A 24,053-nucleotide genomic window follows, 5' to 3' on the forward strand; every position below is an offset into this window, starting at 1 on the left:
TTTTGGTAAACCAGAGTTCATCGTTAATTGTAATTGAGAATGTCTACGGAAAATGAACAGGAAAGAGGCCATCATGTTCTTGTTTATCACATGTCTCTACCTTGGTAACAAAGCATTATCAGCCCAGAAGGGGAGGGATCTCCCCTTGGAACACGCGCCCACTCTTCGAGGGAAGAGGGGAGCGCTCTTCCTCCCATGACGTCACGGTGCTTGCGCATGACGTCACACACTGTCCGCCTGCATTCCCTAGCCTCGCACTCACCACGCCGGCCTCGGGGTTCCTCTTCCTCCCATTGCTGAAGGTGGAAGCCAAGGTGGAGGAGCAGCTCTCGTCGTACAGGGCGGTCCTGCCGTCGTTGATGGCAGAGTTGATGGAGATGGTCCACATGCTGGAGGCATAGCCGTCACAGTTGCAGTCGTCGTAGCTGCCACCGTCCCCGGAGGCCCACACGTAGATGCTGCCTTTGCCCCCTCGGCCCTGAAGGGGGTTGGGGACAGGCAGAGATGCCACGGGCTGCAGGGGGTCTGGCCACTTGGGCTTCTTCAGCCCCTGAACCCATTGACTGGATTCGGTTCTGTCTCTCTAGGATGGCGGAAACCACTATCCTAGCCTGGCTGTGTGGGCATTTTCCTTTGCAGGAAGGAGTCATCCGAGTTACAATTTAAGGTGGGGACAACAAGGTGAGAAAAGCTAGATGAGGCTCCTTAAAATTTACAAATGGACTGCTTTTTTGGGGAAGGGGGTGTGGCGCATGCAGAAGTTCCCCAGCTAGGGATCTAACCTGCACCACAGCTGCCTAAAAGTGCTTCAGTGACAACACTAGGTCCTTAACCTGCTCCACCACAAGGGAACTCCATGATTCAACTGCTTTTAAACCTAGTACATCCTCATGGTAAAAAGTTAAAGGAGAAAAAATTGAAAAACAAAAACAAAACCCTGGATGTAATCATTATTGTCCAATTCTTACGTATCCATTCAGGCATTTTTCAGCAAAAATGGAAGTGTACCTATATATTTGTGCTTAGCTATGTGAGATATAAAAGATACTTATACATCTTTGATTATATATATATTTTATATAAATTTACATACATATATAGATATTGTAAGTATAAACTACACATTTTTAAAAATTATTTATTTATTTTGCTATTTCTTGGGCCGCTTCCATGGCATATGGAGGTTCCCAGGCTAGGGGTCCAATCGGAGCTGTAGCCGCTAGCCTATGCCAGAGCCACAGCAACTCGGGATCCGAGCCTCGTCTGCAACCTACACCACAGCTCATGGCCACACCGGATCCTTAACCCACTGAGCAAGGCCAGGGATCGAACCCACAACCTCATGGTTGCTAGTCGGATTCGTTAACCACTGAGCCACGACGGGAACTCCTAAACTACACATTTTGAACTTGAGGCTTGGAGGAAACGAGTCTGATTAGCATCCATGAGGACTCATTTTCTATCCATGACCTCCATCAGTGGGTTAAGGATCCAGCATTGCCGTGAGCTGTGGTGTAGGTCCCAGACATGGCTCAGATCTGGCATTGCTGCGGCTGTGGTGCAGGCCAGTGGCTACAGCTCCAATTTGACCCCTAGCCTGGGAACCTCCATATGTTGCAGGCGCAGCCCTAAAAAGAAAAAAAAAATTTGAACTCAATTGGATCATACTCAAAATCTTTTAAATATAATATATATTGTACATGTGTAAGGAAACACCAAACATAAGCAGAAAGTCTAATATGATCAAGCCAAACATACAGAAAATAACTTTAAACATAACAACATGCACAGTGGTTACCATCATATGCTAATTAGGTGTAACCGGCAAGCTTAGTTATATAGATACCTACAGTTTGCATTGCTCTTCTGTTCAAATTACATTCTTGTGCTTATGTCTTTCCTTTCTTGTTCTCTGTCTTCTAGGAGTAGTCTCTGTACCTCCAGAACCCAGGAATGGCCATTCCTTTTGGCTTCCTACCTTCTGACCCCAGGGGCAGTAGGCCAGGCTACTCTGTTTGGCCCTGTGGTCTGAGTGGACTGGGTGGGTGGAGATGAGGACAGGGATGGAGTGTGGGAGGTAAGTGTCAGGTGTCCAGCTCTGCCCAGGGCACTGGGTCACCCTTCAGGGCGAGGAGACAAACCAGCCATGGCAGAGAAAGTCTGACCCTGCACGGCCAGCAGGGGCCCTCAGTCCTGACTCAGTGCTTTAAGGGCAGAGATGCCAGAGGAAAGGGGATGGATGACTGGGTTACATTCAAGGGCTCTCTGCCTCTTGATGATGAGAAATGACATTTTGATTGCTTCTAACTATATAGATTTAATTAGCCTGTGACTGACTGAGTGGATAAGTCAACAAAGATTGATTCAGCCACTAGCTGAAAACTGTCGTCAGCATTTTGGTAAATCTGGACTGGAAAACTCCATCCAAACAGGTGACTGCACTTAGAAACCAGGATGGAGGGGGTAGTTCCTGCTGTGGCTCAGTAGTAACAAAGCCGACAAGGATCCATGAGGATGTGGGTTCGATCCCTGGCCTTGTTCAGGGGGTTAAGGATCTTGTGTTGCCGTGAGCTGTAGCGTGAGCTCGGATCCTGCATTGCTGTAGCTGTGGGGTAGGCTGGCAGCTACAGCTCCAATTTGACCCCTTGCCTGGGAGGAACTGCCATATGCTGTGGGTGAGGCCCTAAAAAACAAAAACAAAAACAAAACAAAAAAAAAAAAGAAAGAAACCAGAACGGAGGGAAATATATGATGCTTATAGCTGGTGCAGGTGTCACACCCTCATACAGACTCAGATTTGATTTGGGCTCAAAGTTAAGAAATGGCACCTTTGAAAATAAAACAGATGGGAGTCAGGATAAATGAATCAAGATAAATGGCTGAGGCCACACTACCTGTGGAAGCCTCCCTTGAATCAGACCACAGGTGGGCCGCTAGTGAGACCAAGCAGCCATTGCTAAAAGGAAACCATGCCAAAAGTATTCTCACCTGGTGTAGGGAGATTGGCTGTGACTCTAATTTGTCAAGCTTTCTCTGTATTCATGCCCCCTTCACAATATGATTTGCAGCCCCACGCATCAAGAGGAAAGATCTGTTTCCTACCACTTGAATCTGGGCTGGCCTCTGTCTTGCTTTGGCAAAGAGGATGTGGTGAGAAGTGGTACTGTCAGTCCCAATCATCGGTCTCAAGGAGCCCTATCTATCTACTTCCCATTTCCCTCCTTCTGCTCTATTGGACCATGGAAACCAGCCCAAGTTAGCCTGCTGGATGACCACAAATATACTCAGTCAGGTTCACTGCTGCAGCCAACAACTTCCAGGCATGGGAGGCTGTTCCCAGACCAGCCAGTCTTGTAGCTCACTCTCTAGCTGACCACAGATGCATGAGTGAGACCACCTGAGATCAGCCAAGGATGGCCCAGATAGGCAGAGCCACCCAGCTGACCTGTAGATCCATGAGCAAATTAAAATAAATTGGTGGTTATTTTAAACTCCTGAGATTTGGGTTAGTTTGTTACATGGCCTCACTCACTGATATGCAGAGAGCAACTGTCAGTATGTTTCTGAAGAGTAGGAAGCAAACATTAGTTTTTTGTTTTGGACTGTAAGACTTGCCCACAATGGCTAGAAATATTAAACTTCATTTTCCTAAGCAAGATGTGTGTGTTTACATGAGGCAGTAATAATTATATTCTTTCTTCTAATGGGTGGGTAACATCAGCAAATAGTCCCTGGCTTCTGGGGAGATGGTGGATTCCTGCCAGTTTTATATATAAATGCAAGTATTAAGAATAAAATTGGGACCATAAAATATATCCACTTTTGTGGCCCTGCTTGAAATGTATTTCTCAATTACCATTACATTATTAACATTTCTTCACATAATTAAATATTCTTCTACACCATAAGTTTTTATTAGTCTTATTAAATAGCAATTCCATAATTTATTTATTCTTTTTCTTAGACTTATATATGGAAGGCTATTTCTAGGTTTTAAAGTGCTGAAAAGAATATCGTTATATATATATATATTTCCTCAAGCAGAATTTTTAAAATAGGGAATTCTGGGTGGAAAGGAATAAATGTTTGAAGATTCTTGATCCACACTGCCATATTATTGCTCTTTTATAAGGCTTGTTAATAATTCATATTTTAGCCAGGAGTGCCTAAGAATTCCACATTCAGCCCATCTGAGTCAGTATTTATAATCATTTAAAAAATAGTTTTGCCAACTTGGTGTGCAAAAATGGCACCTCACTGTTTTGAGTTATACATATTTTTTCACATCAGTGAGGCTTATCATTTTATATATTTACTGCTCCTTTGTGTTTTTCCTTTATGAATACTTTAGTAAAGCTCCAAGCCCCCAAAGATAATGTCCTGTGCCTATGTTTTCTTTCATGATCTCCTTTTTGTTAATTTGTTAGAGCTCTTCCTATATTAAAGACCTTAACCAAATTTTTGTCATTGATATTGTCTATACATATTTACCCACTTTTATCTTTTGCATTTTGAGTTGCAGAAAAATTTCTACTATATTAAATCTATTATTTATATATATATTTAAATACCACATAAAACAATGTACTGATACAAATATTGCTTTTTTGCACTCACAGTTCACGGAACAAATTTATTCAAACTGTTCACATCTTTGACATTTGTGTTTGTCCTTAAAAGATCACTGGTTACCTCTTAGGTGACCTAGCAGTTTTCCTGGGTTCACTGTAGTAGATGTTGGGGCTGACTGCCAAACATTTCTAGCTGTCCACTGTCTGGGCCCATGATAATGCCCCCTAGTGGTTGTGTGTGGTCTTGTAAGCCATTTTGATTGTGAGTTGTGAGTGGGAGTGACAGATACCTAGTATTGTTTCTAAGCTGAACTATTTACTCCTCAATGCCAGATGTTCAGAGCTCTTTTCCTCTGCACAGTGACTAGCAATGTTCCAGATATCAGCCCCTATTCCCCCAAAGAATGTGATGAGCAGAGCCCCCTACTGGTCATGATGGATGAGTAGCCAATTGAGAAATAAACCTTTATGCTTTGAAGCCTCTGAGCTCTTGGATGGTTTGTTATCACAGCTTAATATAGCCTCTCCTGACTGATACAGATCATCATGTTCAGGTCCATTTAGTTTATATAAGATACAGCATTTAAAAAAACTCTCTGTAGGAGTTCCCATTGTGGTTCAGTGGGTTATGGACCTGACTAGTAGCCATGAGGATTCCGGTTCGATTCCTGGCCCCGCTCAGTGGGTTAAGGATCTGGCATTGCTGTGAGCTGTCGTGTAGGTTGAAGGCACGGTGAGGATCCTGTGTTGCTGTGGCTATGGTGTAGGCTGGCAGCTCTGATTAGTCCCCTAGCCTGGGAACTGCCATATGCTGCAGGTATGGCTCCCCAAAATAAATAAATAAATAAAGAAAAAACCTCTCTGTGTAATGCAGTTCCTGAAAAGTTTATCCCAAGCCATTTGTGTAATATTAGAATTCTTACTGTTTTCGCTTTTCCTTAGATGTATATTCTGACTCTTGACAACTTAACCACCTACTGAGTTGCTTTTTTTTTTTTAGTATGAATAAAAGCCTTTTAATTTGAAAAACGTTTAAGCATCACAAAAGGTAGAGTGAATAGTATAATGAATCCCCATGTATCCATTGCTCAGCTTTAACAATGACCAGACTTGCATAAATTTTGAAAGGTTTTGTAAGTAATATTTATTACTCTTTTGGGGGGAGGAAGGTAAATATTTTCCCTTTGCTTTTATGTTTAGAAAGCCCCTCTCTGGCACAATATCAATGATTGAATTATATTTCCTGGTATCTGCTGTTTTATGTTTTCATTCTTTATTCACTTCATTCCTGTACTTGGAGTGTTGGAGGTGGTGAAGTCATAAGTCACCCTTAAACAAGAGTGATGGGGAGTTCCCGGCGTGGTGCAGTAGAATCGAATCCGACTAGCAACCATGGGGTTTCGGGTTCGATGCCTGGCCTCGCTCACTGGGTTAAGGATCTGGTGTGGCTGTGAGCTATAGTGTAGGTCGCAGATCCCATGTTGGTGTGGCTGTGGTATAGGCCAGAAGCTGTAGCTCCAGTTTGACCTCTAGCCTGGGAACCTCCATATGCTGTGTGTTTGGCCCTAAAAAGCAAAAAAAAACCCCAAAAATAAGGGTGATGGAAGCCTGCATCCCCTGCCCCACCAGCTCTCATTTTCAGAGAACTGCTGGCTGCACTCACAGGGAGAAGGGGTTGGTCTAAATTTATGTCCCTTCTAAATTACTCTGACCAGCATGGGAGCAGGTAGTTAATTATGAGGGGAATCTCCGGAAGCACAGGTGAGCAGGAGAGACAGCAGTGGGGAAGAGAAAAAAGCCAACCAAGTACGAGCTGATGAGGTGTCTCCCTCTCTTCTGCCTCTGGAGACCCCTGTGAACGTACCCCCAGGACAGTGCATTGACCACGGTCCCATGGTCTGGGCTGCGAGCCCTGGGACCGGGGGCTGCCTCCCTCGGTGCCCCACTGCTGATGCGTAGGAAGATGCAGGTGGACCAATGCATCGGGGCCATGGGATTGCAATGTCTGCCTTGAGCCCCCATTGGTTCTGTGATGTTCAGCAGGAGTGGGTGGGGTGTCAGATACTGTAGCTTCTGATTAAATCCCTCACTTGGGCTGTGTTTCACCACATGTGTAGCTGCCTCTAATTATGACTTGTCTTGCTGTATATCTGCCTTGGATATGACCCCTGTGCAATCCTGTTTCTTTCTAGCAGGATCCACACACCCTGTGATGAACCTTTCTGCTGTCATGGGGGTTGTTGAAGGCATACGTTCACATCAATCCCTCAACCCAATCAGTGCTTGGGTTTCTCACTGGGTGCAGATGGGTTACCACCTTCAAGAAGGCTTAGAAATGAGTGACAACTGTTTTGATTTGCCAGGGACTAGAGAGTTCCTGGGAAGCTGGGCTTTCAGTGCTGAAGCCTGGAAAATTCTGCTCAGTCAGACTGGTTGGCTGCCCCACCTAACTTAGGAAGGATCCCCAGAAACCCACCAGCTTTTCCTATCATTTCTCCTTATTGGAAACAAAAGGAGCAGTTGTAACTGCAGCTACCATCTCAGAGGCTGAACTGCAGACTCTGTGTGGCGGCAGCCCCTGCTCAGGTGGGAGCCTTCATTTGGTTTCAGAGCATCAGTCAGGGCTGGTGGAGGAGTCTTGAGAGCTTGTTGGCAGGAAGCATCATTGCTGCCAGAGGCCCTGGCACTTGCTGCCACCGTGTCAGACCCGCTGCTCTGATTACATTTCAGCAGGGGGCACCAGAGCCTCTTACCCATCCTGATTAATCACTGTCTCCCTGGGCAGCCGCCACCCCCCACCCCCCTTCCTAGATGGTGGCTTTTGAGTCATGGTCTTGTAAGTGACCCCTTGACATTCCAGCTCAAAGATCTGGGATGTGTGCTTGAGCCCTTTGCAACCTCCCAGGAAATAAACAATCAGTGCTGTCTCATCTGTGCCTCAGAGGATTTTCAGTTGCTTTGTCTTTAAATATTCTTAAGATGTTCCCTCTGGTAGCAATCCTGAGGTGTGATTAATAAGAAATCATAGTCATCAGAGCCAGCCGGAGATGTGCCAGGGTGGTCCTGGGTGCATTTCCTTAAGATGTGGAAAGAAATTCATGAATCAGGTATCACTTTCAAGACCCTCTAGTGGCCTCTGAGTTCCTCTTCTGGTGACAGATGTAAGATGCTGGGTGCCATACCGGCTGGGCTTTGTTTTCCATCGGTCTCTCTTCGGGGGCTACATCCTTTTCTGACCAGAAAACACATCGCCATGTTGGTCTTTTATTACCTAGGGAGGGATGACTCCAAGTTTGGATTGGGCTTTGCTCAAATTGCACTCTAGAGATTGCAGTAGATGGCAGTGAGTGTCACCCATATTCCTGAGACCTTATGGCTTCTCATGCACTGGGGATTTCCAGATGTCAGTACGGGCATGTCTTTGCGTAAGGGTTTTCCCCCAAGAGGCTGAAGGCTGCCCTGCGCACCTGCACCTGGGCTGAAAGTGCTGGGAGGTTTAGGTCTCTTGGGGACAATCTCAGCCAATGACTTTGATGCCAGGTCCCGTGCTGCTAGGTGAGATAACTTCAGCGTGTGTTCTGCACATTTTCCAGCTTCCCGATGGGATTAAGTGCCAGGTGCTCACAGTGGTAGCTGGCTCACTAACACATCCTTTATTCGATCCTTTCTTCCCTGTCTCTTATCTCTGCATTCACTCCTCGTATCCCCTTTATGTCCCTAATCAACTACGTGAACTCAGTCTTTGTCTCAGGGTTTGCTTCTGGGGGATCCTGAACTAAGATGGCAATTACTGGATATCTCATCATTCAGCGGTCTCCTTCTCCCATATGTAAATGTGAAGGGTGACTTAACTGTAAATTCAACATGTACAGTTAAAGTGGAAAACATTGAGGTAAATGTTGAAAAGGTTTCCTTCTTCTGCTTTATGCCCCCTCCTTGCTGCCTTCCTTAAGCATTGATTGAACAAACTTAGGAGATGCAGATGCAAATCCCTAAGCAGCTGTCCCTAAGTGATGTTTATGTGAGAAGCAGCTGTCAGACAAGTGGGGGTGGTGGGGTCTGTGGCAAATAGTATACCCCTGAAAAGTTCTCTTATTCTCCATTTCCTCTTCCTCTTCCCCCCCTTTTTTTTTCTTTTGTCTTTTTTGCCATTTCTTGGGCCACTCTCGTGGCATATGGAGGTTCCCAGGCTCGGGGTTGAATCGTAGCCATAGCCGCTGGCCTAGGCCAGAGCCACAGCAGTGCGGGATCCGAGCTGCGTCTGCAACCTACACCACAGCTCACAGCAATGCCAGATCCTTAACCCACTGAGCAAGGCCAGGGATTGAACCCACAACCTCATGGTTCCTAGTCAGATTCCTTAACCACTGAGCCACAATGGGAACTCCTCTTCCTCTTCCTTTTTATCATTACAATGTTGGTCCAATAAAACCTATCTGAAAGACTAAAATTTGAAGACAAGCTTAAGATCATCCTTAGTGTAATAGGTAATTATCTGACTCCTTTGTTGGGATCACCATTCAGAGGTGGAAATTTCTTTAGACTAGACCAGACAACTGAAATAATTGGGAGGAAATCTTTGCTCATGTATAATATCCCATTGCTCTCACAAATTCTATAACACTGTCTAAAAAAGTCACCTTGAAACAGGAAAAAATCCTTCCCACAGCTTGGGGGAAAGTCAAATGAGAAATTGTGTATTTTTCACCATACTCATTTCAATTTCTGAAATATTTACATGCTGTCATCTGAAGATAAGTCATAACATTTTTTTTCTCTTAAGTTTCGGCATGCTTTGCAGAACAAACACACTTGAGAGAGCCTTTTTAGTTGCAGCAGGGGACACTACGGATGGAAGAGAGAGAAATTCCCCACCTTGAGACTCAACGGAGCAGTTCAAAATCTTGTGGAAAATGACAGGAGCCACCTGGGGTTAACTGCACTGAGCCTATTTGCATTGTAAATTCCAACTGAGGCCAGATGTCACCTACTCCCCAACTCTCTTTTGTCTTGGATGTCAAAAAATGCTTCTCAGTGAAAATCCATGTCTGATGGGGAAGGGGGACATCTGCCAAGTGCTTCCCTGGGTACCTGCTGTCACCTGGTCCTGGACTTGGATGTGCCACCATTTCTCTCCAGCCACACAGTGAGTAATGCAGTAGGGAAATGAGCCATCTGCATGGACTGCTAAGGGTCTAAGTGCTAAAATGGGGCAGCCTCATTAGCTTCTGTGCCACACCCCCCTCAAGCCCAGCCTACTGGTAAACCCCCTCTGTGAACTGCACTGACCAATCAAATGTCAAGGATCCTTGTGACTGTCTCAGACAGGCTGAATGTTGACGGCTGATTGACATAACCTTGTAATAAATCATTATTTCCTAAATAATGGTCCAAGTGTAGCAATTGATGTTTAGCTGTCCACTTGCAAGGACTTTCACGCTTGTGTTTCTGGGATCCTTTTGTTAAATGCACAGGTGCTGAATGGCCTAGGATGTGAGATCTTTTCTTGAATTCCTTAAAGGAATTGACCTCCATAGTCTCGGGTAACTGGAGACTACGGCTGGGAGCCTTGCCATTTTGGGGAAACACAAAACCATGGTGCTTTAGCTGATTTTATTCTTCCTGAAGGGAATTTCCGAACCCCTGGAGGCAAAGCTGGGTCTTCCTCTCAGTGGGGACTATAAGTAGGTATCTAGATGCTAACACTAAAGGGAAACCAGCAGGGTCTTCCACCCAGGTGTGTGCTGTTAACTGTCTGACAACTGGCTCTCTGAGGGGCACGTGTCAGAGTTTTATATGCCAATTTCCATGTTGAAGTTCAAGTTACCAGGGTGATGTCATCAAGAACCAACTCCAGCTTGGCCCTGCGCCTACCTCGGAAACATTTTTCTCTCCTAGTCCTACATCATGCTTCTTCTTGGAGGGATGGCGTTAGAGAATGGAGGAAGGGCACCCACATGGTCCCAAATGAGAAGAAAAACAGTTGGAATTGGATCACATATCTGCCGTCTTGACTACACAAGAGAGAACCAGGCGACATCAAGAGTAACCTGGATAAGTGACCGTGTGGTTTCCATGTTGCCTGAGTCTGTGACAAAGCACCACCAGCTGGGGGTGTGAATAACAGGGATTTATTGTCTAGCAGCTCTGGAGGCTCAGAGGCCAAGGTCAAGAGGTCAGCAGAGGTGGTTTCTTTTGGGGGTTGTGAGGGAGAATCTGCTCCATGCCTCTTCCCCAGTTCTGGTGGTTTCGGTGAATCACTGGCCATCCTTGGCTTATAGAGGCCTCTCCCCAATTTCTGCCTCCATCTTCTCAGGGTCTTCTCTCTATAGATGAGTCCCTGTCCAAGGTACTCTTTCTGTAAAGTTTTATTTGATTCAAGTTATCCCCCACCCCCCCCCCCTTTTTTTTTTTGCTGCCCCGCAGCATATGGAGTTCCTGGGCCAGGGCTCAAATCCTAGAGTTGTGACCTACACCACAGCTGTAACAATGCTGGATCCTTAACCTATTGTGTTGGGCCAGGGATGGAACCTGTGTCCTTGCTGCTGCAGATACACCATCGATTCCATTGCATCACAACAGGAGCTCAAGTTTTCCTTTTTTATACAGACAAGGTTTCATTTTTTATAAGTAATTAGGGGCCCTCCCTGTTCCAGTATGATGTCTTCTTAACCAATTACATCTGCAATGACCCTTTTTTTTTTTTAAGGGCAGAACCTGAGGCATATGGAGGTTCCCAGGCTAGGGGTAGAATCGGAGCTACAGCTGCCTGCCTATACCACAGCCACAGCAACACCAGACCTGAGCCGTGTCTGCCACCCACACCACAGCTCACGGCAACGCCAGATCCCCAACCTGCCGAGTGAGGCCAGGGATCAAACCAGCAACCTCATGATTCCTAGTCAGATTCATTTCCACTGCGCCATGATGGGAACTCCCCTGCAATGACCCTTTTTAAACAAAGTTACATTCTAAGATGTTGGGGTTGAGACTTCAACATATGAATTTTTTTGTGTGGGGGGGGATGGGACACAATTCAACCCGTAACAGAGGGGGTGTTATACTTCTGTTTAGCTCTTTGGAACAATTCAACAGCTGAGAAGTAACTTCTCCATCGAGGGCTGAAGAGCCAGGGTCAGTGTAGTCATCTGTCCTGTGATGTTTTCCAGAAAAGAAAGGACTCCATTAGCAACCTCTGACTGACTTCTTACCCTTCAAGTAGGAATTTTTCCAACAGAACCACATTTCCAACATAACTGTGTTTCTTTCTTTCTTTTTCTTTCTCTTTTTTTTTTTTTTTTGGTCTTTTTAGGGCCATACCTGTGGCATATGGAAGTTCCCAGGCTAGGGATCAAATTAGAGCTGCTGCTGCCCAGCCTATACCAGCCACAGCAATGCAGGATCTGAGTGATGTCTGCGACCTACACCAGAGCTCACAGTGACGCCAGATCCTTAACCCACTCAGTGAGGCTAGGGATCAAACCTGCATCCTTATGGATACTAGTTGGTTTTGTTACCATTGAGCCACAACAGGAACTCAGAGAACTACATTTTTAATTTTGGAAGCCTACAAGGGGGAGGGGTGTCTCCCCTAATTTGGGGCCAAAATTCCCCTTAAAGCATTGGAGGGGGGCTGATGGTAGTTGGAGTAGAGTCTAACATTGTGATAAAGGAGATGCTGATGGGGTCATGTCTTAGTAGCTGTCCCATGTGAACACAAGCCTCAAGAAAGAAGAACAATGGATTCCAGAAAGACACCCCAAGCTGGTGAAAACAGGGAGGTAGAGTGGCCCCTCCATGATTGCAGGGCCCTAGGGGGGACCTCTGGACACTCTTGGGGCCAGTGTCCTGCAGCCACCTTTGACCCAGAACATCTGCCTGGTCCCAGGCTGTATGAGGTCCTTCCCATATGCATTTCACTGCCCTCATCTCTCTCTGTGCATTCTTACAACTAACACCTCTTTATTTTATTTATTTATTTTAGGGCCGCAGGTGCAGCATATGGAGGTTCCCAGGCTAGGGGTCGAATTGGAGTTGCAGCTGCTGGCCTACACCACAGCCACAGCAACTCTGGATCTGAGCTGCATCTGCAACCTACACCACAGCTCATGGCAACATGGGATCCTTAACCCACTAAGCAAGGCCAGGGATCAAACCCACATCCTCATGGATAGTAGTCAGGTTCGTTTCCACTGAACCACAAGAGGATTTCCAACTAACACCTCTTTAGTTGAGCTATCTGGGTCTCTGTGTCTGCAACTCAGAGACAAACTGGAGGGTATGGTTTGGTTATCAATCCATCCGGCAAGGAAATGCAGTGCTGTTACTTCCAGAAATGAGTCACCTAGGCTGCCTTTTTCTCATCACTGTGGCTTTTTAGAAACCACACATCTTACGGTCTTAGTATCTTAGGGTTACATGATACGTATTCTAGAGATCACCTAGAGAAGCACCTCTCAAACTTGAATGGGATCTTGTTAAAATGCACACTCTGATACATCAGGTGGGTGGGTGGTGGGGCTGAGGTTCTGCCTTTCTCACTAACTCTCAGGTGGGTCGGTGGCCACACTTCGAGAACCACTGATTGGACTGTTTTTCAAAAGAAGAAAATGAAGAGTGGGGAAGGTAAGTGACCGGTCTGACAGTCCCCGGCCAGTGAGGGCCAGGATCAAGGTTTGAACTCAGGCCTCCTGACTCCCAAGCTCAGTGCTCCACTTGTTCATGCTAGTTCTTTTTTGATCTTTTTAGGGCTGCACCCGAGGCATATGGAAGTTTCCAGGCTAGGGGTTGAATTGGATCTGCAGCTGCTGGCCTATGCCATAGCCACAGCAACACTGGATCCTTAACCCACTGAGCGAGGCCAGGGATCGAACCTGCATTCTCATGAATACTAGTTGGGTTCGTTACTGATGAGCCATAATGGGAACTCTCAGGCTAGTTCGTAAAAGAATCCTGGCAGCAGCAGATGCAAGGCAGTGTGTGCTGTCTAGTGTGGATGGAGGGGTGGACAGGCCAGCACCAGACCCAGGACTCTGAGTAATGATTCCATTCACTCAGTGCCTCTCGGGCTTCCTTCCCTGTGAAGCCTGTGACAGCTGTGTCTAATAGAGAAATCATGGCTGGGAAGACACAAAGGCCTTGATGGACCTGGCTATGTTCCAGAAGAACTCAATTTGCAAAGACAGCTGTGGGCCCCACTTGGCCTGTGGTCCAAGGTTGACTGGCCCCTGCTCTGATGGGTTGTACTTTGTTTGACTTATTCTGGACTATTGTTTGGGACCCAGATGCTGTCAATTTTTGTCCAGTGAGATGCTTTAGTCCATTAAGACTGGGAATGTGTGTAAGCAGGCAACAATTTGAAGATCCAAAGTTAGAATTTTTCCAGCTAAATTTAATCTAATCAAATTAAGCTCATTTCATCCTTTTTTTTTTTCCCCATAAATTTTACACTGCTTAGTGTTCAGAGGCTTAGTTTGAATAGAAATACAAAAAAAGGTTACAAGAACTTTTACAAGAACCTTTGCTAAGGAATGATTTTGGAGGCTATGGTTGGGGAAGACGGGGAGAAATTGGAGAGGCAGCAGGAAACCTAGCCTAAAAAAGTTTATGTTGTTAGGCACAAACTTAGTTCTGAGCTTCCAGGTAGCCAAAAGGAAGGGCGAACCCTAGTGGATTAATGTAATACCGTGGGTTCCCTAGAAGCACAGCCCCAGGCAGAGGCCCGGGGGCACCAGAAATGCTGAGGGAGAGCTCTCAGGATAAGCTTTTGAATGGGGGAAGGGAAAGGAAGGAACCCCCAAATAATGTGGTCTGGAGTAAAATACAGCCTTGACCTGATTCGCTGGGGCCCTGGAGCATAAACTATACTTGCAGAGTGTGGTTCCTGCTGGAGGCAAACTGGCTAGCCTTTCCTACCACTTCTGGATATTCATCTGAAGAAAATGAAAACAGTAACTCAAAAAGATATCTGCACCCCCATGTTCATTGCAGCATTATGTACAATCGCCAAGACATGGAAGCAACCTAAGTGTCCACTGACGCATAGTGGATAGAGAAGGAATATTACTCAGTCATTAAAAAGAGGGAAATCCTGACATTTGTGACAAGGTGGATGGGCGTTATTGAGGGCAGTTTGCTAAGGGAAATAAGCCAGACAGGGAAAGACAAACACCACATGGTATCATTTATATGTGAAATCTAAAAAACCTGGACTCATAGAACCAGAGAGTAGAATGGTAGTTACCAGTGGCTGAGGGAGAGGCAATGAAATGGGAAATGTTGGTCTGAGGGTATGAACTTCCAAATATAAGATGAATAGGTTCTGAGGATCTAATGTACAGGATGGTGACTATTGCTGAAAAGTGAAAAGAAAACCAAAACCCCTCAATATTTGGTATATTGTAACTCTTTCCCAAAAATTGCCTTCAGTAGTCCACCCTAATTTTCTTCAAATTTTTTTCCCTTCTAGGCTACTGTTAAGTATATAGTATTTTGTGCATATACCTCTTTTATTGTGCTAAATATATCGGTAATGGATTTATGTATTTTCCACATACAGACTAAACAATTTAAACATATACATAGAACAGATGCATTTTATTTATTTGTTTATTTTTGTCTTTTGTCTTTTTAGGGCTGCACCTGCGGCATATGGAGGTTCCCAGGCTAGGGGTCTAATCAGAGCTATAGCTGCTAGTCTATGCCAGAGCCACAGCAATGCCAGATCTGAGCCACATCTGCGACTTACACCACAGCTCACGGCAACGCCGGATCCTTAACCCACTGAGCAAGGCCAGGGATTGAACCCATAATCTCATGGTTCCTAGTCGGATTCGTTTTCACTGCACCATGATGAGAACTCTGAGAACAGATGCATTTTACAATTTATTTACAATACTGCTAGTTTACATATTCAAATATGGCTATAACTATTTCATTGATTTAAAAGTTGTCAAAATGCTAAGAAGCAAAATTAAAAAAAAATTTTAAATGGATTTCCAAAAGCCTATACTCTAAACCCCAAGCCCTGTCTTTCCCTAACTTAGGACCTGAGAACTCTTACTCTGCACATCAGGGTTGTAACCTTTGGGATGTGATGCCCCAGCAAATTGAGAGCAGAGAGAGGGCTTCCTGTCGACCTGATGGAAAGTCCAGTCCTGGAAAAAGACTAAGACTGAATGACTGAGGGCCCCAAGGAGAGGGTGTGATGGCACCAAGAGTGAATAATTCAGCCCCTTGCAAGGGGCGCGAACACTCAACAGGCTGATGATTCAAGTCTCCAGTCTCTAGCTGAGGCCCAAGAATTGTGGAGCAGGGCCAGGCCTTCTTCCTCCTCCTACCTGAATTTTTTTTTTTTTTTGATCTTTTTAGGGCCGCACCGACCGCATATGGAGGTTCCCAGGCTAGGAGTCGAATCAGACCTGTCGCTGCCAGCCTACACCACAGCCACAGCAACTCCAGATCCCAGCCACGTCTGTGACCTACACCGCAGCTCACGGCAATGCTGGATCCTTAACTCACTGAGCAAGGCCAGGGATTGAACCCATGTCCTCATGGATGCTAGTGTGGTTCGCTAACTGCTGAGCCACGACGGGAACTCCTCCCATCTGAATTCTTGACCATAGAGTCCACAAGTCTAAGGAAACACTGTACTTTATGCCTCCAAGTTTTGGGGCGGTTGGTTACAGTCCGTAATGACCTGGACAAAAACTGACCCTTTGTGGCACCTCCCAAGGCTGAACCCTTGCACATCTGTCTCACTTAAACCTCAGAGTGACTGGCAGAAATGCACACTTATCAGCATTTCACAGGCAAGAACACTATGGCTCTGTGAGGTCAGTCACTGCAGATGGAAAGACACTCAAACCTGAGCAATGGCCCTGGGACCTGAACCCAGGGAGACGCTGACCCTGGAGCCTGGTTGTGTCTTGTCTGGGGTGGATTTTGCCCCAAGGTTGCAGAGGCCACCTCCTCCTGCTGGCCACTGGCCGCTGACCAGTGTAGTGACTCTGGCTCCTGGCTGCCTCCCTTTGAGGTGCGGCCTTGGGCCCTTCTCCTTGTCTCTATCGGTCTCCAGGCTAATCTCAGGGATGCATGGCCACAAAAACGCAGCCAACTTGCCTGGAGAGCATCTAGATGCTGCCCTTGCTGCTGTGCTCTGAATCCACCCGGTTGCGTGGAGATCCTGCTGCCAGGGCTGCTCCGGGCACCAGAAGGAAGTGCTCCCACCCGCTTGGCACCGTGTGTGTATCCGTGTGTGTGTGTGTGTGTGTGTATTAGAAGCCATGCCTGCATGGTGTGGGGGTGCTAGTGCAGCCCCCCCCCACGACCCCCCTCCATAGTGGGACCTCCGCCCCTGCTGCCCCCTTCCCTTTGCTCTTCACAGGTGCTTCCTCAAATAATGGATCCGGTTTTGGGATCCATTTCTCGAAGGACCTGGAGCTGACACACACAGGGTAACTGCCCCACCCCGCCGCCTCCCTGCCCCTCGCTCCACTCTACCGTCACGTTCACGTCCTCTCCCGGCCCTGAGCCCTATTCCACCCGCCCCTACCCGCACCCCCACCACTGCGCGTGCGTGGTCCAGGGCTTCGTGGCGGCGAGAATGACCTTACCTTGTTCACACCGTCGGCCATCGCCTGAAGCGTGAGCTCCCGCGGCCCGTCCACCGTCTTCCCGTTGTCGGTGGGGCCCCAGCTGGCGCTGTAGATGTCAATGAGCTGAGGCATGTGGCTGATGGAAGAGGCCTCGATGATGTCCGTCATGAAGGGCTGGTCCAGCATCCGGATACCTGTGGACACGTGAGGGTACGGAAGGTGCTGGGTGTTGGTCCCCGGTTCACCAGAGAGGAGCGGAAGGGGCTGGGGACCTGGGTGTGGCTGGAGGGTCTGCCATCCCAGTGCCCTAGGATTGGCTGAACAATCCCGTGTCCAGCCGCAGGCTGTCTGAGTTACACCTTAAGGGATCAGGAAGGATGCACAGACCCATCCATACTATCCTTTTTGAAACTCAGCCAAGTCTTTCCTTACATAAATATCTAAAGGAAATTTTATTCCCCTGGCAAAGGTTGCTAGCCTTCCTAATGTGAGACATTCCTTGATAAACCTGTTTCTTTTCTCCCCTTCCCTCCCTTTCTGCAGTACGCCACAGCAATACTGCATCTGAGCTTCGTCTGTGATCTACACCACAGCTCATGGCAAGGCTGGATCCTTAACCCACTGAGCGAGGCCAGGGATCGAATCCATATTCTCATGGATACTAGTCAGGTTTGTAACCTGCTGAGCCACAATGGGAGCTTCTAAGCCTGTTTCTCCCCGCCCCCCCCCCCCCCCCGCTTCATTTTTAAAGATTTTATGGAAGTATAGTTGATTTACAACATTGCAGTAATTTCTGCTATACAACAGAATGATTCAGCCACACATGTACACACATCCAGATAAGCCTGTTTCTAAATGGGAGCTTGGCTTCCAGGGACTGTGGGTTGATTAGGACTTTGTGGAGTTGTGGACTTGGTGGAGACTGTTGTCTGCCTGGGGAGAAAGATATTGATCAAAGCACCATGCATAATAATGTGTGGTAACCAACACTGCTGGTGCTGGGAAGAGAAGATACAGCATTTTTTTTCTCCTGTCTTTTATTTTTCTACGGCTGCACCCAAGACATACAGAGTTTCCCAGGCTGGGGGTCGAATCGGAGCTGTAGCCTCTGGCCTACCCCACAGACACAGCAATGTGGGATCCGAGGCGCATCTGAGACATACACCACAGCTCATGGCAAGGCTGGATCCTTAACCCACTGAGCGAGGCCAGGGATTGAACCTGCAACCTCATGGTTCCTAGTCGGATTCCTGAGCCACGACAGGAACTCCAAGATACAGCATTTTTATCAAGTGTGGATGAGGAACTGGCCTGGATGGTGATGCTGAGGGACACTAGGGGGGACCTATTTGCTTAGGGATGATGAGGAGGTGGCCAGGCAGAACGTAGGGGGGCAGGTGTTCTGGGCAGAGGGAAGAGCACATTCAAAGGCCCAGTAGTAGGAAGCGTGTGGCTACACTAACTTACGCTTGCTAGAAAATTTCATGTAATTTAGATTTACACAGAGACTAACCACCTGGGTATGGGGACTTAATATTACAATGAAGGTGGTACCACAAATCAAATGTACAAGGTGGATTATTAAGTAGATGGTATCGAGGACCTTGGCTCACCATTTGGAAAAAAATAAACCTGTATCCCCATCTGCCATGACATACAATGGGTGGAATCCAGAGGGACTAGGGGCCTTATGTGAAGATTCCTGCACTGATTAAAACTGATCGGGGCTAGGATTTCCTGTTGTGGCTCAGTGGAACAAATCCGACTAGTGTCCATGAGGACACAGGTTTGGTTCCTGTTCCTGCTCAGTGGGTCAAGGATTCGGTGTTGCTGTGAACTGTGGTGTAGGTTGCAGATGCAGCTCAGATCTGGTGTTGCTGTGGCCGTGGCATAGGCTGGCAGCTGCAGCTCGGATTTGACCCCTAGCCTGGGAACATCCATATGATGCAGGTGTGGCCCTAAAAAGACAAAGCAAAACAACAAGAAAAAACTGATCCGGGACTAATATCTGAGACATACCAAGAACACAGGCAAATTAACAAGAAAAAGACAGGAACACCTGAAAAATGAGCAAAGTTTATGAGTAGAAGAGTAACCCAGTAGGTTGATGGGCAGATGAAGAGATGATCAATGATGTTTTCCTTCTTTTCCTTCATAAGACTCATTTTTAGAATCTTATCTCTACTTTCCTTTCATTTTCTGGACTTAATTCTACAGCATCTTAACTTTAGCCTGATTTTGAAGACAAGGTGAAGGAAGACCTGGGACCCAGTGCCTCCCTAACCTGTGACTCACACTTTGAGACTAGCAGTGATCTTTCTGGCCACCAGGTGGCGCTCTAGGCCCCTCCAGCTCAGAGAGCTCCTGAAAGATTCTCTGGCGGGTTCGGCTCATTTAGAATACTGAAAACCAGCCAACTTTTGGCATTGCCTGCCAGGATGAACAAAATGTTCCCCCTAAATCTGTAAAAGAATGCTGCTTCTATTGCGACTCTCAAGTAACTCTCCGGGGCTTCCTCAGGAAGAATTCCTTTTACTCCTCAGAGAGAGCCTAGAGGTCATTGGATGTCCCAACGGGCAGAGGATGGGGACTGGAGCTTCTGGCCTTTGAGCACTTAGGACCCATAGGAGTGGCTACCGGGGAGCAAAGCTGGGGTTAAGGGAGTAGATAAAGGAGGCTCCTTTGCTCAGGATCTTTGTGTGGCTGGACATACCTCCCACCGGATCTGGGCTTGGTTTCTGGATCCTCAGAGCATTGCTGGGAGATCTGTGGGCATCTGGGTTCACCACCATGGGTCAGGTCATGTCTTTGAGGCACCAGGCTGCATTCACTAGCCTTTGGGATCAGGGTTAAGTCGGAGGCTTGTCGCACCCTGCCTGGATCCACTGGCCCAGTCCAAGTGACCCTGCTACATGTCCTCTGCTTGGTGTGTGTGTGTGTGTGTGTGTGTGTGTGTGTGTGCGCGCGCACGCGCGCACTCAGCCCATGTGAGCTGCAGGCTGGACAGGCCAGGCACTAGTGGCTGAGAATCCATCCTGCCCCCACCAAGGAGGGATGGGAGTTGGTGGATAAAGTCCCCAGCTGCCTCACCTGGGGGGCAATTCTGAGAGGTATCCCCACAGCCCTCCAGACCCCCAGTTGTCCATGGGAGGAGCATCCAGTTCATCTACATACTTTTCTTGGCCCTCCCCTCACCATCTTTCTATCTATTTCCCTCACTCTGGCTTCCAGGGTTACCACCCCCAAAACCTCCTTGCACCCTAAATCCTTGCTTCAGGTTAGCTTTTAGGGAATTCAAGCAAAGAGAACAGGAGCATTAGGTACAGCTGATGAGCACCTCAGATGTTTTCAGAGTGGAGACTATGAGAGAAAGAGATAGAAGAAACAGATGGAGAGAAAGACCCCAATGGACCCCAAATGCCATGAGCTCATCCCTTTTGCAGGCAGTGGTTCTAAAAATCCCTTGTTCAAAAGCCCAGTGGCTTTGGGCATGCAGAAACTTCAAATTCTTTTGAAGACCATCATCGTGAATGAGAAATCCAGGCTTGAAATTTTCAGTTGCCTCCCATCTGTCCTGTGAATAGGAAACCCACCTCATTTAGATAGCACCCGAGGTGTGAGCCAGGCTGATAAAATATTAACCGGGTGATATTCTTTCCTCTGAGCTCATAATGGCTTCTGACATTTTAATGCCAGCATTTTGGAGGCACACAAAGTACAGAGAGCTGAAACCCGGGGTGGGGGCAAAGCCCCCTCCTGTTACATTTCAGAGCCTTCCAGATGCATTCTTGTGTGAAATTCAGCACCCAGCTCAGGCAAGCGTCTTAGCAAATGGCTGTGAAAGAGGTTAATGATGGGTTTGTATAGGTTGCTCTTGCTTTATTTAGGTCCCTGGAAATGCAAGTGTCAGCACAGAGTATGTTTATGGTTTCATTAAATCACCAGGAAAAAAACGTCGAGACTGTTGTAAAAAAAGAAAAACAAGGTTGGGTGACTCAGCCTGAATAAATTAAGAACCAAATCTGATGCAAAACTTGGAAGGAGCTAGGAGCCACTCTGTTCTTCAGCATTTTGTTGAAAGCTTATGAACCCCTTCCTTCTCCTCCCTTTTTTTGTGGTGCTGGTTTCTAAATTTCTGGTGTTCTGCCACCCTCATTTCTTTTTTTTTTCCTTTTTTTTTCTTGTCTTTTTGTCTTTTTAGGGCCGCACCTGCCGTATATGGAGGTTCCCAGGCTAGGGGTCTAATGGGAGCTGTAGCCTCCGGCCTACTCCACAGCCATGGCAACATGGGATCTGAGCCGCATCTGCGACCCACACCACAGCTCACGGCCATGCCAGATGTTTAACCCACTGAGCGAGGCCAGGGATCGAACCCGCAACCTAATGGTCCCTAGTCAGATTTGTTTCCGCTGTGCCACGACAGGAACTCCTGCCACCCTCATTTCTAAAGGCCCCATAAAAAGAAATTTGTTAAACACCCTTCCCGTGGGACTTTATAAAAAGGTTTTAGGTAAAATATATATCTTCATAAAGATGGGATGCATTGTGGGAAAAAAAAAACCCAAACTAAAAAACCAAAAAAAAAAATCCAAAAAACATTTTGAAAAGTTCTGAGTATATTTACGATAATTTGTACACACCTTCTTATCTTCTACCATCTTTGAGTCCTATTAGGATATTATGGATACTCAGACAAAACTATAATCTGAAAAGATATATGCCCTCTTAATTTCACTGCAGCTCTATTCACAATGGCCAAGATAGGAAGCAGCAAAAATGTCCATCGACAGATGAATGGATAAAGAAGATGTGGTACATATACATAATGGAATATTACTCAGCCATAAAAAAGAATGAAATAATGCCATTTGCAGCAACATGGATGGACGTAGAGATAATCATACTAAGTGAAGTAAGTCAGACAAAGACAAATACCATATGATATCACATATGTGGAATCTAAAAGAATCTAAAATATCACACAAATGAACTTATTTATGAAATGGAATAGACTGGCAGACATACAGAACAGACTTGTGGTGGACAAGGGAGAGGAAGTGGGGGGAGGGATGGATTGGGAGTTTGGGATTAGCAGATGCAAACTATTACATATAGAATGGATAAACAAGATCCTATTGAATAGCACAGGGAATTATATTCAATATCCTGTAATAAACCATTATGGAAAAGAATATGAAAAAGAATTTATACATATATATATATGACTACTTTTTTGTATAGCAGAAATTGGCACAACATTGTTAATCAGCTATACTTCAGTAAAAAATATTATGGATACTGATACACAAAGAGTACAGACAGTACAATTCCACTTGCATAAAGTTTTTTTTTTTTTGTCGTGGTTGTTTTTTAAGGCTGCACCCATGGCATATGGACGTTCCCAGGCTAGGGGTCAAATTGGAGCTTAGCTGCCGGCCTACCCCAGAGCCACAGCAATGCAGGATCTGAGCCGCGTCTGCAACCTACACCACAGCTCACAGCAATGCCGGATCCTTAACCCCCTGAGAGAAGCCAGGGATCAAGCCTGTGTCCTCATGGATACTAGTCAGATTCGTTAACCGCTGAGCCATGATGAGAACCCCCCAAAAAGTTTAAAAACTGGCAACGACCAACATTTGCTGTTAAAATCAGGATCGTAGTAGTTATTCAGTAAGTAATTCATAAGGGATGCAAGAAAGGCTCCAGGTGCTGGTAATGTTTTGTTTCTTTTCTTTTCTTCTTTTTACAGCTGCACCCATGGCATGTGGAAGTTCCCAGGCTAGGGGATCGAATGAGAGCTGCAGCTGCCAGCCTACACAGCCACAGCTGCAGCAAGGGGAGGGGGAGCAGGGATCTGAGTCACATCTGCGACCTACACCACAGCTCACAGCAACACCAGATCCTTAACCCACTGAATGAGGCCAGGAATCAAACCCACATCCTCATGGATATTAGTCAGGTTCTTAACCCACTGAGCCACAACGGGAACTCCAAAATAATTCTTAACTGATACACCTTCCTACAGCTCTCTCTCTCTGTTTCACACCCACCTATCCCCCCCCCCCCGAAACACACACACACCTTACACTCACTATAACCAGGAGGAACCATCTAGAGCTGCATGGTCCAATAGATAGCTGCCGCCTCACTGACACTATTTTGGGTTCTTTGCCAGCTGAGCCATAACGGGACGCCTGAAATTTTAAAGTTTATTGATAGCACTCTTGTTAAATCTATCAGCCCTGTTCTCCTGTTCCACTGGGAATTTTTACCGGCCTCTCCGCAGGCCAGAGAGCAAGGATGATGCCTCCTGGGGCTGTTTAGCAGGAACAGGGACAGCCTACCTGCAACCTTGGAGCTGTAGGCCACTCCAACCCCGCAGATATTGTTGTTGGCTGCGGCAGAAACCTCCCCGGCGCATCGGGTCCCGTGGCTGTGGAGAGAAATAAAGCCAAGTTAGACACAGGGTCAGACAGCTTTGGAGAAGTTTCCTTAAATTCTATCAGTTGAAGCAATTGGGTTCTTTTCAAAGGTTCAGTTTGTCCGGAGCCAGCCCAGGCCCCTGGATTTTCCATCTGTCTCTCTCTTTTCTTCCCCTCCTGCTTCCCTGCTGCCTTTCCTGACCTTGGCTTGTTTCTGCCGTAAAGAGGCTTATCAGAACATTGTCAACCTTGAAAGGTGATCTTTACTTTAGAATCTGAAATGTCTTCCTGCAGAAGACAGTTATAGGCTTTCTGTGAAAAGAAACACAATCTAAGATGGGTTGGTGCTATCGGAACAGCTCCTTTTTTTTTTTTTTTTTTTTTAGCTCTAGAATTGTGGGCTGGTGGTTATTTTCAAGACTGTTCTGTCCACAGGTGGGTGATGCTGCCTGTCAGTTATGGGA

General features: G+C 46.5%; 1 protein-coding gene across 1 annotated transcript in view; it reads right to left on the reverse strand.

The window, feature by feature from the left end:
- Nucleotides 1-24,053, reverse strand: part of PCSK2 (proprotein convertase subtilisin/kexin type 2) — a 240,399-nt gene that overhangs the window by 21,747 nt on the left and 194,599 nt on the right. Inside the window, exons 7-9 of the mRNA XM_047770364.1 lie at nt 23,512-23,600; nt 17,186-17,361; nt 263-478 (exon numbers count right to left, since the gene is read on the reverse strand). Coding sequence (XP_047626320.1) covers nt 263-478; nt 17,186-17,361; nt 23,512-23,600 — 481 coding nt within the window. The remainder of the gene's footprint in view (nt 1-262; nt 479-17,185; nt 17,362-23,511; nt 23,601-24,053) is intronic.

This window comes from Phacochoerus africanus, chromosome 3 (genome assembly GCF_016906955.1).
Source record: "Phacochoerus africanus isolate WHEZ1 chromosome 3, ROS_Pafr_v1, whole genome shotgun sequence".
NCBI classification, from domain to species: Eukaryota; Metazoa; Chordata; class Mammalia; order Artiodactyla; family Suidae; genus Phacochoerus; species Phacochoerus africanus.